At 45.6% G+C, this 21,552-nt stretch overlaps 1 protein-coding gene across 1 annotated transcript in view; it reads left to right on the forward strand.

Moving 5' to 3' along the window:
• The window catches only part of LOC310874770 (neurabin-2-like), an 82,246-nt gene extending 64,563 nt beyond the window's left edge, over nt 1-17,683 (forward strand). The window contains exons 10-14 of the mRNA XM_083787633.1: nt 4,194-4,349; nt 10,562-10,615; nt 14,962-15,191; nt 16,768-16,864; nt 17,358-17,683. Of these exons, the coding sequence (XP_083643759.1) occupies nt 4,194-4,349; nt 10,562-10,615; nt 14,962-15,191; nt 16,768-16,864; nt 17,358-17,408 (588 nt within the window). The 3' untranslated portion in view covers nt 17,409-17,683. The remainder of the gene's footprint in view (nt 1-4,193; nt 4,350-10,561; nt 10,616-14,961; nt 15,192-16,767; nt 16,865-17,357) is intronic.
• The last annotated feature ends 3,869 nt before the right edge of the window (nt 17,684-21,552 follow it).

The following is a 21,552-nucleotide window of genomic DNA, read 5'->3' on the forward strand; positions in this document are numbered from 1 at the left end:
AGGCTATCTTAGTCAGCCTCCTCCATGCAGTGGAGCTGTGCTGTGAGCCTCAGTCACTGAACCCCCACAATGCTCCTCCATGCAGTGGAGCTGTGCTGTGAGCCTCAGTCACTGAACCCCCACAATGCTCCTCCATGCAGTGGAGCTGTGCTGTGAGCCTCAGTCACTGAACCCCCACAATGCTCCTCCAGTGGAGCTGTGCTGTGAGCCTCAGCCATTGAAATTAATAATGTATTCATAGTATTCACAAGTTAAGTGGCAAGGCCGTGCACCTGGCACGCTTTCAGCAGAAACAAACACGCGGCGCTGTTATTACGCGTAGCCATGGCAACAACAGAACAGACTTAATTCGTTCAGTCCACTTGACCACAGATTACATTTACAGCTCTTATTATATCGTCTCTGTCCGAGGCGGCGGGGGAAACCTGGAGTTCTGACTTCAGTGGTTTGGGATTTGGAAGCGTGTGTTGCACAGATAGATAGTTGGGTTGTTAACCCATTTTGGGCGGGCACCCCTTTTGGTGTTTTAAACATTATGTTATAATTTAGCTATTGAAAAATAGCAGATCTACAAGCTCATAGCGCGCCACCGAGTGGCGCGCTACGAGCTTGTAGGTCTGCTATTTTTGAAAAATCGTGAAAATGTGCCTCAAATTTGGAATATATTTTTTCAGAAGGAACGTTTTTAACTCAAATCTTTGCTTCTGGAGGGGTCCCTGGAACAACATATTTTCAGATGGGGGTCGGTGGCCAATTACAGATCATTTTTGAGGTCCTTGACATGAAATATTGAGTGATATAGGCCTATAGAAACATAGGTATTTCAGAAAACTGTCAGGATTTAGAAGGCTTTTTTTAATTTCGATGTCAGGCCTAAATGGGTTAATGCGATTACGGCATTTGTAGTGGTCAGACGGGGACAATATTACCAAAACATCGTTTGCATTATTGTTTAGGAAATGGCGCTAGTGTGGTGGGGAGCTCCTTTTCCTACCGTTTCACAATATTGCACATTAGGACATTAGAGATGTTAAGGTTAGGAATTTACTGAGGTTTAAGGTTAGGCTGTCAATCACAGCGACTGGCCAATCACAGCGCGCCCTTTCCACAACCCGTGTATAGGCTTTGGTATGACGCAGCGGACGACGTCTATCAGATCATAATAATGCAGCTGGTAATTAATAGATTTAATCAATTTGGACTTGTTTGTGACTTCTCTTGTGTGTGACGCTCTTGTATGATGATGAAGCAGGGCATTCAGTGAAATGTGGAGTTGTGAGGTTTCTGCCCCGACAGAGACGATTACGCATGCAACCTGCAGGCATGAATTGAATTACACCCAGCCTGACAAAATGAAAACGACCTTTTTTAGTTATAAATCATGAGTGGCACCGTCACGTGGCCCCCTGTGTGTCCTCGGCTCCCCTTTCCGTTTGTGTGGTTTTTCTGGGCAGAGAGCGCCGTGTGTTGTTTGTGGACAAACTGTCTGTGGGCTAAAAACGGCTAGCGTTGGCATCGATTTTTTGTAAAGGTTTGACTGATTACTTTTAAAGCCCTGCGTGTACAGGCTCCACAGTTACATCTCCGATATGCTGATCCTATGATCCCTAATCCTAGAATCTGAACCTGGAGGAGTAATGCCCAGTCTAACTTCGAAGAGAGGGGGCGAAAAAACAACTAAAGATAGCCTATACTTTGGCAGCCCTTGTGCATGCACATTTATGTTAGTATAGCAAACCACATTGTAAAAGGGCCTGTCAGCTCAAACCCATAATGCAATACTTTGTTTTCAAGAGTGTTGCTGCTGCGCACAAATGTCGGTAGATTACAAATGAAATAGAAAAAAACTCTACCTATTCCATTTCCCCCCTTTCCCATTGTGTAAGTGCATTTGTCTTAAATGTAACGCCAGCACCGCTATTCCAAAGCCATTTTCAACAATGCTTTTATGTTTTCGTTGGGTAGATGTTGTTGTTGTGCTGGTCATTTTGAAAGTAGCTCTCAAGTCCATAAAGTGTGGGCACCCCTGTTCTAAATGGTCCCCCATTAGCACGTCGGAAATTTTAACCCATTCTGACCGGGCACCCATTATGGTGTTAGCATTGTGTTGTGCTTTAGCTATTGAAAAATAGCAGATCTACAAGCTCATATCGCGCCACCGAGTGGCGCGATACGAGCTTGTAGGTCTGCTATTTTTTGAAAAATCGAAGAACGACTGACATTTTTAGAATCTGATCTCAGGTCAGAATGGGTTATAATCAGACCAGTGTGTGTCCCGTGGAAACCTCGTATGAATCTGATCTCAGGTCAGAATGGGTTGAAGCAGCCATGCAGTAGCTCAGTGGGAAGAGAGGCTGTCTGTCTGGTAATCAGAAGGTCATCGACTCCCAGCCCTCCGGCTCCGGTCTATGGATGTGTCAAGGTGTCCCTGAGCAGGACCCTGGGGGGACCCTCCTCTTCCTCCTCCTCCTCCTCCTCCTCCTCCCACACCATATTAGCGTGTCTTGTATTTGGTTGACATGTTTTGCAAATCAGAAATGGTTCCTAAAATGAAGCTAAAAATGGCGCACATTAGCACCATGTCAACAACAGGGGTTGCATGCTGACACATTGCGGCTTCTTCTTGACAAGTGTTGTCAGAGAGAGCCACGCACACACAATGATGTCTTCACAGTGTTAACAAAGGGAACAATCCACAATGCTTAATTATACAAACATCGATAGAATTGCAGCAAGACCTGCTATCTGCAGCACTGTTTAATGCAATTGATTGTGCGTGTTATAAGTATTTTTTGTTGAATTACTGATTCAACAGTATGTTGTATCCATAACATGAGCGAGCAGCACGCTAGCAGACGGTACACTAGTTCTTTCTTTCAATCATTTTATTATTATTGTCTCCACCAGGCCGAAGGCATGGGCAGAGAGTGTTTTGCGCTCCGTCCGTCCGTCTGTGTACAGCTAATCTCCGGCACCGTTAACCCGGTCCATGCCAAACTTTGCACACCCACTCCCTGGATGCCAACGAAGAACCTCTGCCCAAATTTTCCAGAACGGCCTGTCATAGCTCCAGTGCATTCTGCCGAACTTCCTGTCGGTGACCTTACCTCCATTTCATATTCCTCGGTTAGCCAGGGGGCTGCTCTTCTTCTTCTTTGGTTTTTTCGCGCATTTCTCTGGCACTGGCGCCACGTTTTCCCCTAGAGGGCTGGGATGGAATGTGTTAAATTCCCATTGACAATGAATGGAGAATCTTACGTCATAGTGTCTGAGAAAATAAGCATAGTGTCTATTTTACGTCATGACGATGTATACGATGATACGAGCGCCCCGTCGCTTCACAATGGGAGTGATTGTTTTGAAAAACAATCAATCATTTCGCACAATACATTGCATTAGACAGAGCGGGTCTTGCAGCAACTCTATCTATGTTTGGAATGAAGCATCCACAATGGGTTCACACAAAGCCTGCAGTCGCTGGACTGGAGCTTTGGCACCACCTGGTGTTCATCTGATGCTACTTCAGCACATCCCTATAATAGTAACACTTCATGCAAGGTGGTGATGGACGGTTCCAGCCAGCTAGGCAGTGTTGATTTCCTCGACTAAAACTATGACGAAAAATGTCCGTCGACTGCCCTTTTCCACTGACTAAATGAAAACTAAGCTATGACGACTAAAACTAAGATTAAATATATAGGCAATTTCGTCAACAAATACAAACTAGACTAAAATGTTAGGAAGGACAAGAGATCCAGTATGAGGCATTTTACACGCGTTGTGAGCTTGTAGATCGGCTACTCTCAGCGAATGTAAAAACAGTCATTACGACGGACGGCATCAAGGCCCGCCGAAATGCATTTTAGTCGACTAAATCACCTGTAGATTTAGTCGACTAAAATCTTATGATATTTAACCCATTCTGGGCGGGAACCCCTTTTGGTGTTAGCATTGTGTTGTGCTTTAGCTATTGAAAAATAGCAGATCTACAAGCTCATAGCGCGCCACCGAGTGGCGCGCTACGAGCTCGTAGGTCTGCTATTTTTGAAAAATCGAAGAACGACTGACACATAGAAACATAGCTTTTTCAGAAAACTGTCAGGATGTAGAAGAACATTTGTAGAATCTGATCTCAGGTCAGAATGGGTAGCTAAAGCCGTGTGTAAAAAAGATCAAACGGTTTTCCTCCGCAGGGCGGCGAGTACGGCACGGACGAAGAGGAGGAGGACGAGGAGGACGTCAGCCCGTCCTCCTACCCCAGCGCCATCGAGGTGTTCGACCTGGCGGAGAACGAGGACATGTCCCCGCTGGAGACCGACCCCGAGAAGCTGGCCCACAAGTACAAGGAGGTGAGCAGGACCATGTAGAGAAGCTGGCCCACAAGTACAAGGAGGTGAGCAGGACCATGTAGAGAAGCTGGCCCACAAGTACAAGGAGGTGAGCAGGAACATGTATAGAAGCTGGCCCACAAGTACAAGGAGGTGAGGCAGGAACATGTATAGAAGCTGACCCACAAGTACAAGGAGGTGAGGCAGGAACATGTAGAGAAGCTGACCCACAAGTACAAGGAGGTGAGCAGGACCATGTAGAGAAGCTGGCCCACAAGTACAAGGAGGTGAGGCAGGAACATGTATAGAAGCTGACCCACAAGTACAAGGAGGTGAGGCAGGAACATGTATAGAAGCTGACCCACAAGTACAAGGAGGTGAGGCAGGAACATGTATAGAAGCTGGCCCACAAGTACAAGGAGGTGAGCAGGACCATGTAGAGAAGCTGGCCCACAAGTACAAGGAGGTGAGCAGGACCATGTAGAGAAGCTGGCCCACAAGTACAAGGAGGTGAGCAGGACCATGTAGAGAAGCTGACCCACAAGTACAAGGAGGTGAGCAGGAACATGTAGAGAAGCTGGCCCACAAGTACAAGGAGGTGAGCAGGAACATGTAGAGAAGCTGGCCCACAAGTACAAGGAGGTGAGCAGGACCATGTAGAGAAGCTGGCCCACAAGTACAAGGAGGTGAGCAGGACCATGTAGAGAAGCTGGCCCACAAGTACAAGGAGGTGAGCAGGACCATGTAGAGAAGCTGGCCCACAAGTACAAGGAGGTGAGGCAGGACCATGTAGAGAAGCTGGCCCACAAGTACAAGGAGGTGAGGCAGGAACATGTATAGAAGCTGACCCACAAGTACAAGGAGGTGAGCAGGACCATGTAGAGAAGCTGGCCCACAAGTACAAGGAGGTGAGCAGGACCATGTAGAGAAGCTGGCCCACAAGTACAAGGAGGTGAGCAGGACCATGTAGAGAAGCTGGCCCACAAGTACAAGGAGGTGAGCAGGAACATGTAGAGAAGCTGGCCCACAAGTACAAGGAGGTGAGGCAGGACCATGTAGAGAAGCTGGCCCACAAGTACAAGGAGGTGAGCAGGACCATGTAGAGAAGCTGACCCACAAGTACAAGGAGGTGAGCAGGAACATGTATAGAAGCTGACCCACAAGTACAAGGAGGTGAGGCAGGACCATGTAGAGAAGCTGACCCACAAGTACAAGGAGGTGAGCAGGACCATGTAGAGAAGCTGGCCCACAAGTACAAGGAGGTGAGGCAGGAACATGTATAGAAGCTGACCCACAAGTACAAGGAGGTGAGGCAGGACCATGTAGAGAAGCTGACCCACAAGTACAAGGAGGTGAGCAGGAACATGTAGAGAAGCTGGCCCACAAGTACAAGGAGGTGAGGCAGGAACATGTATAGAAGCTGACCCACAAGTACAAGGAGGTGAGGCAGGAACATGTATAGAAGCTGACCCACAAGTACAAGGAGGTGAGCAGGACCATGTATAGAAGCTGACCCACAAGTACAAGGAGGTGAGGCAGGAACATGTATAGAAGCTGACCCACAAGTACAAGGAGGTGAGGCAGGAACATGTATAGAAGCTGGCCCACAAGTACAAGGAGGTGAGCAGGACCATGTAGAGAAGCTGGCCCACAAGTACAAGGAGGTGAGGCAGGACCATGTAGAGAAGCTGGCCCACAAGTACAAGGAGGTGAGCAGGACCATGTAGAGAAGCTGGCCCACAAGTACAAGGAGGTGAGCAGGACCATGTAGAGAAGCTGGCCCACAAGTACAAGGAGGTGAGCAGGACCATGTAGAGAAGCTGGCCCACAAGTACAAGGAGGTGAGGCAGGACCATGTAGAGAAGCTGGCCCACAAGTACAAGGAGGTGAGGCAGGAACATGTATAGAAGCTGACCCACAAGTACAAGGAGGTGAGCAGGACCATGTATAGAAGCTGGCCCACAAGTACAAGGAGGTGAGCAGGACCATGTAGAGAAGCTGGCCCACAAGTACAAGGAGGTGAGCAGGACCATGTAGAGAAGCTGGCCCACAAGTACAAGGAGGTGAGGCAGGAACATGTAGAGAAGCTGGCCCACAAGTACAAGGAGGTGAGCAGGACCATGTAGAGAAGCTGACCCACAAGTACAAGGAGGTGAGGCAGGAACATGTAGAGAAGCTGACCCACAAGTACAAGGAGGTGAGCAGGACCATGTAGAGAAGCTGACCCACAAGTACAAGGAGGTGAGGCAGGAACATGTAGAGAAGCTGACCCACAAGTACAAGGAGGTGAGCAGGACCATGTATAGAAGCTGGCCCACAAGTACAAGGAGGTGAGGCAGGAACATGTAGAGAAGCTGGCCCACAAGTACAAGGAGGTGAGCAGGAACATGTAGAGAAGCTGACCCACAAGTACAAGGAGGTGAGCAGGACCATGTAGAGAAGCTGGCCCACAAGTACAAGGAGGTGAGCAGGAACATGTAGAAGCTGGCCCACAAGGACAAGGAGGTGAGCAGGACCATGTAGAGAAGCTGGCCCACAAGGACAAGGAGGTGAGCAGGAACATGTAGAAGCTGGCCCACAAGTACAAGGAGGTGAGCAGGACCATGTAGAGAAGCTGACCCACAAGTACAAGGAGGTGAGCAGGACCATGTAGAGAAGCTGACCCACAAGTACAAGGAGGTGAGCAGGACCATGTTTAGAAGCTGGCCCACAAGTACAAGGAGGTGAGCAGGACCATGTAGAGAAGCTGACCCACAAGTACAAGGAGGTGAGCAGGACCATGTTTAGAAGCTGGCCCACAAGTACAAGGAGGTGAGCAGGACCATGTAGAGAAGCTGGCCCACAAGTACAAGGAGGTGAGCAGGACCATGTATAGAAGCTGGCCCACAAGTACAAGGAGGTGAGCAGGACCATGTAGAGAAGCTGACCCACAAGTACAAGGAGGTGAGGCAGGAACATGTAGAGAAGCTGACCCACAAGTACAAGGAGGTGAGCAGGACCATGTAGAGAAGCTGACCCACAAGTACAAGGAGGTGAGCAGGAACATGTAGAGAAGCTGGCCCACAAGTACAAGGAGGTGAGGCAGGACCATGTAGAGAAAGAAGCTGGCCCACAAGTACAAGGAGGTGAGGCAGGACCATGTAGAGAAGCTGGCCCACAAGTACAAGGAGGTGAGCAGGAACATGTATAGAAGCTGGCCCACAAGTACAAGGAGGTGAGCAGGACCATGTAGAGAAGCTGGCCCACAAGGACAAGGAGGTGAGCAGGAACATGTAGAAGCTGGCCCACAAGTACAAGGAGGTGAGCAGGACCATGTAGAGAAGCTGACCCACAAGGACAAGGAGGTGAGCAGGACCATGTAGAGAAGCTGACCCACAAGGACAAGGAGGTGAGCAGGACCATGTAGAGAAGCTGACCCACAAGGACAAGGAGGTGAGCAGGACCATGTAGAGAAGCTGACCCACAAGTACAAGGAGGTGAGCAGGAACATGTAGAGAAGCTGGCCCACAAGTACAAGGAGGTGAGCAGGACCATGTAGAGAAGCTGACCCACAAGTACAAGGAGGTGAGCAGGACCATGTAGAGAAGCTGGCCCACAAGTACAAGGAGGTGAGCAGGACCATGTAGAGAAGCTGGCCCACAAGTACAAGGAGGTGAGCAGGACCATGTATAGAAGCTGGCCCACAAGTACAAGGAGGTGAGCAGGACCATGTAGAGAAGCTGACCCACAAGTACAAGGAGGTGAGGCAGGAACATGTAGAGAAGCTGACCCACAAGTACAAGGAGGTGAGCAGGACCATGTAGAGAAGCTGACCCACAAGTACAAGGAGGTGAGCAGGAACATGTAGAGAAGCTGGCCCACAAGTACAAGGAGGTGAGGCAGGACCATGTAGAGAAAGAAGCTGGCCCACAAGTACAAGGAGGTGAGGCAGGACCATGTAGAGAAGCTGGCCCACAAGTACAAGGAGGTGAGCAGGAACATGTATAGAAGCTGGCCCACAAGTACAAGGAGGTGAGCAGGACCATGTAGAGAAGCTGGCCCACAAGGACAAGGAGGTGAGCAGGAACATGTAGAAGCTGGCCCACAAGTACAAGGAGGTGAGCAGGACCATGTAGAGAAGCTGACCCACAAGGACAAGGAGGTGAGCAGGACCATGTAGAGAAGCTGACCCACAAGGACAAGGAGGTGAGCAGGACCATGTAGAGAAGCTGACCCACAAGGACAAGGAGGTGAGCAGGACCATGTAGAGAAGCTGACCCACAAGGACAAGGAGGTGAGCAGGACCATGTAGAGAAGCTGACCCACAAGTACAAGGAGGTGAGCAGGAACATGTAGAGAAGCTGGCCCACAAGTACAAGGAGGTGAGCAGGACCATGTAGAGAAGCTGACCCACAAGTACAAGGAGGTGAGCAGGACCATGTAGAGAAGCTGGCCCACAAGTACAAGGAGGTGAGCAGGACCATGTAGAGAAGCTGGCCCACAAGTACAAGGAGGTGAGCAGGACCATGTATAGAAGCTGGCCCACAAGTACAAGGAGGTGAGCAGGACCATGTAGAGAAGCTGACCCACAAGTACAAGGAGGTGAGGCAGGAACATGTAGAGAAGCTGACCCACAAGTACAAGGAGGTGAGCAGGACCATGTAGAGAAGCTGACCCACAAGTACAAGGAGGTGAGCAGGAACATGTAGAGAAGCTGGCCCACAAGTACAAGGAGGTGAGGCAGGACCATGTAGAGAAAGAAGCTGGCCCACAAGTACAAGGAGGTGAGGCAGGACCATGTAGAGAAGCTGGCCCACAAGTACAAGGAGGTGAGCAGGAACATGTATAGAAGCTGGCCCACAAGTACAAGGAGGTGAGCAGGACCATGTAGAGAAGCTGGCCCACAAGGACAAGGAGGTGAGCAGGAACATGTAGAAGCTGGCCCACAAGTACAAGGAGGTGAGCAGGACCATGTAGAGAAGCTGACCCACAAGGACAAGGAGGTGAGCAGGACCATGTAGAGAAGCTGACCCACAAGGACAAGGAGGTGAGCAGGACCATGTAGCCTGAGAATGATACCTAATGGTGCTCTGAACGGACATAGTCACATAGGTTAGGATATATAGGGACATGTAGCCTGAGAATGATACCTAATGGTGCTCTGAACGGACAAGGAGGTGAGCAGGAACATGTAGCCTGAGCAGGGATGGAGCTTGTTGATTTTATTGATAGCGAGCACCTTATCGATCAGGCTTATCGAGCCTGGTTCTTATTGAGCATTTTGTAATATTTTGTGGAACGACGGGAGACAATACGTTCTGAACAGAACCAGTATCTTTCACTAGGATGGAAGGCAATTGACCTTTTTTATAATATCAAAGAAACTGTTAACTGGTTAATATGTAAACAGCCACTTTAAAGCGTAATTTTGTTTACTTGGACAGCGGTGGTTGACAGGTACACTTTTTGACTGACATGTTTGTGGGTGATTAGATTTATTTCTTGATGGCCTCTTGTCTTTTTTTTTTAAACATATGTTTATTGATTTTCTTTAAAGTACAAAGAAGTATTTTCAGAACAATTTACATATATCCCCCCCCCCCCCCACATCCCCATGGCAGCACAAATACAAACAAAATCTTATCACAAAATGATTTGACAATAAATACAGAACAAAAATAATAAAATAAAACACATTACATACAGTTAAACAAAACACATTACATACAGTTAAACAAAACACATTACATACAGTTAAACAAACAAATGCACAGTTCGATGGCCTCTTGTCTTGTTTGAATAACCATGACATCACGGGCCGCTATGCTCGATAACAGGCTTGATAAGACCAAAGCTTATTGATAACGGGTACTCAATAAGCTTGTTATCGGATATTTCCGGTATCGGTTATCGAGCTCTATCTCTATCCCTGAGAATGAATTAATCTGTCAACAGATGTTCTGATCATAGTTTTACATAGAGTATGTTTTTCCACAACTGCTAATGTACAGTGTCTAACATTCTGATCTCTCTCTCTCTCTCTCTGTCTCTCTCTCTCTCTCTCTCTCTCTCTCTCTCTCTCTCTCTCTCTCTCTCTCTCTCTCTCTCTCTCTCTCTCTCTCTCTCTCTCTCTCTCTGTCTCTCTCTCTCTCTCTCTCTCTCTCTCTCTCTCTCTCTCTCTCTCTCTCTCTCTCTCTCTGTCTCTCTCTCTCTCTCTCTCTCTCTCTCTCTCTCTCTCTCTCTCTGCATCTCAGCTTCAGATAAAACATGCCGTCACCCAGGCTGAGATCCAGCAGCTGAAAAGGAAGGTTAGTTAACCATGAATCTTTCAAGACAGACTCTTCCATCCTCTACGAACGCTATACAGTCAAACACAGACAGACTCTTCCATCCTCTATGAACGCTATACAGTCAAACACAGACAGACTCTTCCATCCTCTACGAACGCTATACAGTCAAACACAGACAGACTCTTCCATCCTCTACGAACGCTATACAGTCAAACACAGACAGACTCTTCCATCCTCTATGAACGCTATACAGTCAAACACAGACAGACTCTTCCATCCTCTACGAACGCTATACAGTCAAACACAGACAGACTCTTCCATCCTCTATGAACGCTATACAGTCAAACACAGACAGACTCTTCCATCCTCTATGAACGCTATACAGTCAAACACAGACAGACTCTTCCATCCTCTACGAACGCTATACAGTCAAACACAGACAGACTCTTCCATCCTCTACGAACGCTATACAGTCTTCTGAAAGCCGGGAGCTGCCATCAGATATATAATTCTATTATAATGGGTTATAATATCCTGTAATATTCCTTCCCTGCAACATGAAAAGCAACACGTTCTCTCCATGGTGTCCAGACACATCATGTCTCCGGCCGTTGGGGGTCAGGCCAGTCCTCTTGATGTCTGACGCCGACACAGAGGAGGATGCCCTTTAACGCGCCACCGTGTTGACAAGGACTATAATTCGATTCTGAGTCAGCCGTCTGAGTCTCGGCGCTATAGGCAGGCCTTGTGCTGCCTCTGTTTGGCCATGTGTTTAACCCATTTAGACCTGATTCTACAAATGCCTTCTAAATCAGTTTTCTAAGACATTCTTTCTGGAAAAACCCATGTTTATACTGTATGTCAGTCGTTGTATGTCAAACATTTTCATGTCCTGGACCCCCAAAAATATATGTATTTGGCCGCCGACCACCATATGAAAATATGTAGTTCCAAGGACCTCCCCAGAAGCAAAGATTTGAGTTAATAACGTTGGCTCTGAAAGAATATATATTCGAAGATTTGTGCCACATTTTCACGATTTTTCAAAAGTAGCAGATCTGCTATTTTTCAATAGCTAAAGTATAACATAATGCTTTAAAACACCAAAAGGGGTTCCCGCCCAAAAATGGGTTAAACACGGTTTTCAATGTAGAGTCCACTGGTCCGGTGCGCGAGGCGTATCTATTTCAGACGTCGTGTGGGAGTTTTATACGTAGGCCCGAGTGTACATTCCAAGTTCACAGGCGTGTGATTTCAGTCACTTGGATTCCACAGAATTCCAGTCGGCATGTCTTTTTATGGAAGCATGTCGTGCACTTAAAATAGTCGATCTGCTGTCTTTGCAGATCGGCTATTTCCAGTTAATAGTCGTTGTAAGATGTGGTCGAACTAGAATACTTGTTCAGAAGCATCTTCCATGAACCAGAACAACGGATGGTCTCGGATCTTCCATAAAAGCTTAAAGTTTAACAACCCATTTAGACCTGACGTCGAAATGTAAAAGATGTCAGTTTACCTCATGTTTCTATACCAGTGGTTCTCAATATTTCATGTCAAGGACCTCGAAAAGTTTATGTAATTGGCCACCGACTCCCATCTGAAAATAATTGTTGTTCCAGGGACGCCCCCAGAAGCAAAGATTTGAGTTAAAAGCGTTTGATCTGAAAGAATATATTATTCAAAGATTTGCGACACATTTTCATGATTTTTCTAAAATTTCTAAAATAGCAGATCTACAAGCTCGTAGCGTGGCACTCGGTGCCGCACTATGAGCTTGTAGATCTGCTATTTTTCAATAGCTAAAGTATAACATAATGCTTGAAACCCCAAAAGGGGTTTCCCGTCCAGAATGGGTTAAAGCCTCAATCTGTGACGTATTCAACCGGTCGGCAGCCTGTAGAACAGCAGCAACACAGGTTTTAGCATCAAGGTTCAAGGTTGTACTTTGGGTGTTAGTATGATAAGAACACCTAAACATCGTCGTCATCCTGACAGTTTTCTGAAAAAAACATGTCCGTGGTTCTCAAACAAATTCATGTCAAGGACCCCAAATATATATATGACATTGGCCGCCGACCCCCATCTGAAAATATGTTGTTCCAGGGACCCTCCCAGTAGCAAAGATTTGAGTTAAAAACTCAATCTGAAAGAATATATATTCAAAGATTTTAGGCACATTTTCATGATTTAAAAAAAATGAGCTTGTAAATCTGCTATTTTTCAATAGCTAAAGCATAACATAATGCTTACAACACCAAAAGGGGTTACCGTTCAGAATGGGTTAATTTATTTCAGGAAACAGAGCACTAGTCACAAACGACAGAATGGGACAACGTTCAGTCACACGGTTTTATTTAGTTTTATTCCTTGAGTAAACGTGACCCCCCATGGGACTTCATTGAACACTACAGACACTCATTGGGGGCAAGCCGGAGAGGATTTGACAAGTAGGGCATGATGACGAGCATGTGTCACGTATTTGTCTTGGCACAGTGCGTGCCTAATTGTCCTCCACTTTCTGTTTGTGTCTGTTGAAAATGGATGTTCTGAACTAAACACTCCTCAGAGCTCCAAACGTCTCTAGGTTAACCCATTCTGAACGGGAACCCATTTTGGTGTCAGCATCATGTCGTGCTTTAGCTATTTAAAAATAGCAGATCTACAAGCTCATATCGCGCCACCGAGTGGCGCGATACGAGCTTGTAGGTCTGCTATTTTTTGAAAAATCGAAGAACGACTGACATTTTTAGAATCTGATCTCAGGTCAGAATGGGTTCATCAGACCAGTGTGTGTCCAGTGGAAACCTCGTATGAATCTGATCTCAGGTCAGAATGCGTTAAAAGACAGAGGGGACTGTGTGTGCTCCATCAAGGCCCACCAGATTTTTCATTGATTGATTGATTGAAATATTTATTAACAGTTTGCAGAATTACAGTACATTTCAAGCACAAACTCAATACAAATAAGACTGTTAACTGTGAGTGGACGACCCAATTAAGCATTACACTTGTTTACAAGAGAGGGTCCACCATGTTCAATTCATCAAAACATTTAGAGACGTACAAATAGACACTTCTATGTAGTCAAAGAACAGAACAGGAATTCATCATAAAGGAGGTAAAAAGGGAAAAGAAACATATACAGTGAGGGGGGGGGGGATTCAGATTTTACGGGGGCCAGTTTAGAATTGCAGCCGTCCATAGGTGCCCTTTGAGAGTGGTTTTGAAGGAGTCAAGGGATTTGCATGTCTTAATGACTGTTGGTAGGGCGTTCCACATTTTGGTGGCATAGGAGCGAAAATAATTTAGTCTCTTGTTCGTGCCGAATCTGGGTTGTACATGGTTCGTTGCACTCCCTCTGGTGCTGTGGGTGTGGACTTCTTCTTTAACAGCTAATTCAGACAAAGCCGCCCTGAAGGCATGCGTGCACGGTTCGGAGTAAAGTGCAGTGAAACATTTGACAGACGATTAAATGTCCCTTTTTACGAAACTACCGAAAATGCATTTATTTTCTTCCAAGAGCGATCCGTTCAAGCCAAGTATAACTATTGCTATAACCATATGGTTCACCGTTGTCTTTGTTCTAGCTGTGGTACTGTGACTCTCGTCATCCATTAGACGATACAAAAAACACTAAATGAAAGCTATTCAAGAGACTAATGACTAAAACTCAAATCAAAATGTGCTGCCAAAATCGACACGGTTTTGCAGGTCTTCATAGTAATCTGCGACCTGTACGGTCGCAACTAATGTCTGATGTCACGACTCTCGAGGCGTGATGGACTGACAACCCATATATGGAGTGAGTGAGTGACGGAGGGACGGAGAGACAGGTTTTCATAGTAATCCTTTTTTGAATGTTTCTTTTTGTGGCTTTCGCCTTTATTTTTATATTTTTTTATTGAGCGACAGACAGTAGGCTGACAGGAACTGTGGAGAGAGATATGGGGGGATGACATGGTAAATGGTAAATGGTGCATTTATATAGCGCCTTTATCCAAGGCGCTTTACAGAGATTGTGCATTACATTCACCCATTCACACACACATTCATACACAGCGGAAACCATGCAAGGCACCAACCAGCACATCGGGAGAAATTAGGGGTTCAGTGTCTTGCTCAAGGACACTTCGACAGTAACTCTGGGGGAGCCCACAGGGTTCGAACTGGCAACCTTACGGTTACCATCCAGGCACTCTACCCCTGAGCCACCCCCGCCCTCATGCAGTGAAGGCCGTCGGGATCGGGAGTCGAACCCGCGGACCACACTGCCAGACTCGGGACTACCAGCCAGGGTGCCTGGACCGCTGAGCCACGGCCCAGGCCTGTTTTCATAGTAATCTAATGATGGTTCTATTCTTCAGCTGCATCACGCGGAGCAGGACAAGCAGCGCTGGCGCATGGACAAGGCCCAGCTGGAGCAGACGCTGCAGGAGAACAAGGAGCGCATGGAGAAGCTGGAGGGCTACTGGATGGAGGCGCAGAGCCTCTGCCAGGCGGTGGACGAGCACCTGAAGGAGACCCAGGCCCAGTACCAGGCCCTGGAGCGCAAGTACGGCAAGGCCAAGCGCCTCATCAAGGAGTACCAGCAGAAGTAAGTATGACCACATGGAGGGCTTTCACTTCTAGTCATTTTTACTAGTTTATTAGTTGCCTAGTTTACTAGTCGACTAGTTGTTTAACTATATATATTTTTTTTATAAAAATATTTGTACATTTTAAAACTCTGTACATTTGCGACTATAACTATAATCTACCTGATCTTGAGGCCTTTTTCTTTTCTTATCAACGAGTCAACTAGTACCAACAAGGTCGACTAGTGGATTGTAGGGCTGACCTCGATTAGTCGAATAGTCGACTAATCGATCGGAACGGGTCTCAGTCGACTGACCACCTCTTAGTCGACTGAGCTCATTAATGTCACATAGGCGGACACATAGATGAACAACACATAGACACGGACATTGCTGTTCCTTGGAGTGGTTGCACCACTCAAAAATACTTTACTCATGGCCAAACGCCTCATCCAGATGTACCAGCAGAAGTAAGAGAACACACTTATTCGGGTGGAAGTCTCATTTCGTCCAAAATACTGACCAAAATAAAGGAACCTGTGTTCCAACAGAGTACTGAAGTCCTGACATCACCCCTCTTATCTTCCCCTGGGGAGGTGGGGGAGGGGGGGAGGGGGGGAGTGACGTCAACTGTTCCAACTGTGTTCCAAAAATAACCCAAACCGCCCCAAATGTGACTGTGTCGTTTAATGATGTGGAGCCCCATTTGATGACGTCTGTGCTTGGAGGAGGGATGGCCGATGTCGATATCCCATGTAATCAATTGCTGTTAATGGCCCGATAACCGATATAAAACTATATAAACCGATGTCGATATGATCTCGTTCTGTATTTATTTTTTTAATAATTCAGAATCATGCGTATGAACGAACACTCAAACAACTAAATGTTGGCCCATATTCCAACATAAACAGCTCGTAGGTAGTATTTCTTTTTATTGTTGACCCTTTTGAAAGCTTCCTCCAGAAAAAGGAAATTATGTGCAGCCTTCCTTCGTCGTCACAAAAAGCCTTTTCAGCTTCACATTCACACAGAATTATTATAAAATAAAACATCTGCTAAAACGGACATGTTATTTTGATATCTGTTCGATACCGATACACCGCATTTTAAGACCAACATTGACCGATCCAGATGACCTAGTAATTGCCCTTCCCTCAGGGAAACTAAACATGTTCCTACTAGGCTTAGAATAATTCATATAAATTATTTTTTGTAAATCACGATGAGAATGAATGGCTGATTTTTCAGTGGGTCCAGAAAGAAAGCACTGCTATTCTTCTCTATATGACACCATCTACGATTCCCCTATGGGGGGGGGGGGATTTCAATAGCTGTGATCCAGGGCGACTGCGCCCTCTAGTGGCAGTGATGTCAAACTGCGGTGCTCTATGGATCCAATCCAACACAAGCTCTTTGTCAGTACTTTCTATTGATTCACTATTTTAGGAAACCCACCAACGCACGTCACCACTTTTGCTATAATTTTTTTGCCCATGACATACCCCCTAAAAATAAGGACACCATGAGCTCATAGCGAGCTTGTAGATCTGCTGTTTTTGAAAAATCATGAATGTTTGTGTTTTGGTCGGGCAGGGAGGTGGAGTACTTGAAGAAGGAGACGCAGCGGTGTGCACAAGATGGAGCTGAGACCTCGCTGCTCAAAGAGGAGTCGGGACAGCTCCAGGAACAGGTGAGAGATGAGCCAGAACGTTAATTATGAATTGAGTGTGCAAAACCCATTCTGACCTGAGATCAGATTCTAAAAATGTCTTCTACGTCCTCCAGACAGTTTTCTGAAAAAGCTATGGTTCTATGTCAGTCGTTCTTTGATTGTTTTTCAAAAATAGCAGACCTACAAGCTCGTAGCGCGCCACTCGGTGGCGCGCTATGAGCTTGTAGATCTGCTATTTTTCAATAGCTAAAGCATAACATAATGCTAACACCAAAAGTGGTTTCCCGACCAGAATGGGTTAAATTGTTTATAGGATCAATAATATAAGTAAATTGATATTATGATAACCCCTTCCACAGTAGTAGCTTTTTCATATTCTTTTGCATATGGAGAATTTACGTCATAATGTGTCTCAGCAAATCGCCATGTTACGTCATGATGTACGATGATAAGAGTGCCCCTCACTTCACACGGGTCGGTGTGACTTAGTTTTTTCTCCCTTTCTCCTCAGGTTGCCGACCTGGAATGCAGGGTTGAGGAGCTGAAGTCGGAGCCTTTATAATATAATGACGGCCTTTGATCATCCATTCCCTGGTAGTTCCTCCATCACGACGAAAAGCAAAGGACTTTAAAGATGGAGGACGACATGCTAGTGTTGTTGTACTTTTTACAGTGAACCGCAGGGTATTTCTTGTCTCTCTCTCTCTCTCTAACGTTTTAAGCTTGGTTTCTGGTTGCCTACCGCCGCGATTCTCAACCTTCTGATGGGGTCACGGCGAGGGGATAGCAAGCAACAGGGGGACCCCCTGAATTAATTGGCAAACATACGATACGATTTTAATGATAATATAAACAATATTTAAAAATAAAGACTATAAATATGAAATTATGTTTCTTAAAAATATATTTAAAAGAAAACACGTCTATTGATCCAAGCCAGAGCACAATCAATTGATCGATGACAATGCCATGTTTTGAAATATGCACGTGGCGACGCCCAACAGAGGGGTGGGGCCCAACAGAGGGGTGGGGCCCAACAGAGGGGTGGGGCCCAACAGAGGGGTGGGGCCCAACAGAGGGGTGGGGCCCAACATAAGGGTGGGGCCCAGCAGAGGGGTGGGGCCCAACATAAGGTTGGGGCCCAACAGAGGGGTGGGGCCCAACAGAAAGGCGGTCCCAACAGAGGGGTGGGCCGCGATCTCTTTTTATTTAAAAAACAAAAGAGTTCCAAGGTGGGCCCAGATCCCAGGAAAGGTTGAGAACCACTGGCCTCCTGTATATGTATGTATCCTCAGGCTTTGTATTTCTTGCATTATGATCTTTTTATTCTTACCGTAACCCCTTTTTAACCCATTGATTTACGTTAAACGCTTTCATATCCGAGCGAATAGAGCGAATAGACGTGAGACATCCAGTCGTTCTTAAGCCGTGGCTATTCCCCCGTCGATTCCCAGACTTCAGTATTTTTAACCCCACCCATTTTTTATTTTATTTTTTTCTTTGTCAATTAGAAACCATGCTTTTTTTTTTCTTCCTGTTTTGCGTTTTAATTAATTGCCAAAATGAAATTCCCCTTTTTTCCTACTGGTTTTGTGAAAACTGTTTTATTTTATTTTTTCTTTCCCCTTCCCCCCCCCCCCCCCCCCCCCCCCTTCTCCCGAGTTTTGTACAGATGTGATGAATACCGTACGTGTTTTATTATCAAACTAAGTTTGGCCTGTACATATTTTATTAATGTGTATAACATTCGACATAATATAAACTAATGAGATTTGAGGTTGAGGAGGGGGGGGGGGGTGTGTGTATAGTTTATGTGACTGAGGAGAAGGGACGCTGTGTAAATTGGAAGGAAGGAAGGAAGGAAAGGATACTACTACTGCTGCACTGAGGAGGATGTCGTAGTCGAGCGTCGTTGGTGGTGATTTCACTGGAAAACGTGTCAAAAAAAAAGCTGAGATGGAATTAATGGACAGACAGAAGAGGACCGTACGTACACAGAGAGGACCGTACGTACATGTACACAGTCTGCTGAAATGTACACAGTCTGCTGAAACGTACACAGTCTGCTGAAATGTACACAGTCTGCTGAAACGTACACAGTCCATGACATGTACACAGTCTGCTGAAACGTACACAGTCTGCTGAAATGTACACAGTCTGCTGAAATGTACAAAAAAAAGCCCACAAATCACCGATATGTTCCGTACCAACTGCTGCCTACTTCCCGGAGCACTTTGTGTGATATTTTTAGTTTGGTTCTTTTTTTTTTTTTACACATGGAACTCTCCTATGCTTTATTATGAACGAGTTAAAATGATCCTCTGGTAGTTCTCCGAAACCCTCTCGTGTAAAAACAAAAACAAAAACAAAAAGGAAAAAAATAAAACATTACAAAAAAGAAGGACCAGAGGAATAAGCCTCCGAAACTGCTGTTGCCACACAAATGAAAACGGATTCCAATCTTTTCTTCTTATTTTTTTTTTTTCGTCTCCCTTCTCTTAAAAAAGTGGATGTTGTCAAAAAAGGACTTGTGTAATAACTGGTACTGGACTACTGCTGTTTTATGGAAACGAAAAATTGGAACGTGGGGGGAGCGGTATTAAGATGAACAACAATGGCCGCCGACCAGCAGCAACGTTTGCAGAGACTCTTAATAACCAGCAGCTGCACTTGAAACACACACACACACACACACACACACACACACACACACACACGCACAGTGTGCAGCACACAGAATACACACTGCCAGGTACAACATGCCTGTTACGCCCCATTTGGTTTGCGCCGCCGGAAATGACCGATCTACAAGCTCACGTGTTGTTGCACCATAGGGTTAGAAATGGGATTTTTAATGATTCCAGGTTTATTTAATGATTGTCTCTTAACCCATTCTGACCTGAGATCAGATTCTAAAAATGTCTGTTACATCCTGACAGTGTCATTATTTACCCATTCTGACCTGAGATCAGATTAAAAAAATGTCAGTCGTTCTTCGATTTTTCAAAAATAGCAGACCTACAAGCTCGTAGCGCGCCACTCGGTGGCGCGCTATGAGCTTGTAGATCTGCTATTTTTCAATAGCTAAAGCATAACATGATGCCAACACCAAAATGGGTTCCCGTTCAGAATGGGTTAATGATTCCAGGTTTATTTTAATGATTGTCTCTCAACAGTCCCCTTTATACAAATTCCTATATTAAAACATTTGACCTGCATGGGTATTCTCAGAGTAAGTGGCCCTTTGCAATGGAAGTTTATATAGTTTATAGTGCTTCCCAAACTAGGGGTCAGGACCAGGGACGGATGGACCCCAACGAGGGCCCCTGGGGGCCGGTCATTTTTGCAGGGCCCCCCATAGCACGAGTGCATGCGTCATCTTTGTGTTTTTTCCGTGTTTTTATCATCGTTTGACCTAAATTTAACAAAATCAATGGCCAATGAAGGACCCCAGGAGCCCTTTTCAGGGCGTCAAACCCAGTACCACACGGTTCAATTTCCCTGAAAGGCCCCTGAGAGCCAAGGGCCTAATCTGTCCCTGGTCAGGACCTCCATGGAAGTTCCCAAATAATTATGGGAGGTCAACATTGTTTCCCTCACTCAACAGTAAACAAACCAACAATATACATTATACATACTGTATACAGGGTATCTGCACATTTGTAAAGTTGCAAATTAATAACATTCAGAAATGTAAGTTGGCAAAGATTGTGAAAACAGCCAATCAAGCTACAAGTTCCCTCAGGTGTTGAGCTTGTAGTTTGGCCATTTTCACTATTTATCTGTGGAACCAGGTCAAAACCAAATGTAATGCCTACAAGGCCAAGTGCTTATCGGGGGTTATTTTTTTATAACCCTTGATTATTATAAGCACAGTACAAGTACAGTATCGGTTCAGCCTCTGACATGTTGGCTCCAGTTCCCACCCAGATCACAAACCCTACCTAGACGACGTTGTGAGCTTGCAGTTCGGGGCCCATTTCCCCGCATGAGACTTTCAGCGGGCTTTACAATATTCACGCACACCTTTAAAAAAAGTGAACTTGAGTCTTTGTGTCAACCCCCATTTACCAAGTATGTTTGTATAGTTCAGATAAGACTGAAATATTTTAAAATGATGCTCTTAATGTTTATAACATAGCAGGGGGGGAAATGGTGGAGTCGTCGTGAGCTTAACGGAGTTAGAAGACGAAGTGAACAAAACTGACAACGGAAGCAATGCAAGCGGGATATTAGAACAAAAGTCTAAACTGTATCGAGAATCATGTGTAATGGACGAACGGGACAACTTTAAAAGCAAAGATTACGATTATAAATTGAAAATAAAGCCAACAAAAAAATATTGGGCATGAGTATTTTCATAATATGGAGGCTTGTACAGGGCACATGATTATGAGTATTTTCATAATATGGAGGCTTGCACAGGGCACATGATTATGGAGGCTTGTACAGTAACAGGGCACATGCTTTGCATTGTATGTTTTGTGAATAAATGGTCAACAGTGGTTGGTAAAGTTGGTCATTTTTTTTTATTTTCAGTATTACTTTCAACAAACCAGGCAGAAAGATTAAGCTGCAAGTTAAGTTACATAATTGCATAAAATAACTTCTGTAACATTCACTTTTCTAATCAAAAGGCTTTTGCTTTAAATATGATATCCTCTTAAGCCTCTTAACCATACGATGAATTGCTAAAAATTGTCACA

This window comes from Protomyctophum parallelum, assembly GCF_964188405.1.
Source record: "Protomyctophum parallelum genome assembly, chromosome: 17".
In the NCBI taxonomy this organism is placed as follows: domain Eukaryota; kingdom Metazoa; phylum Chordata; class Actinopteri; order Myctophiformes; family Myctophidae; genus Protomyctophum; species Protomyctophum parallelum.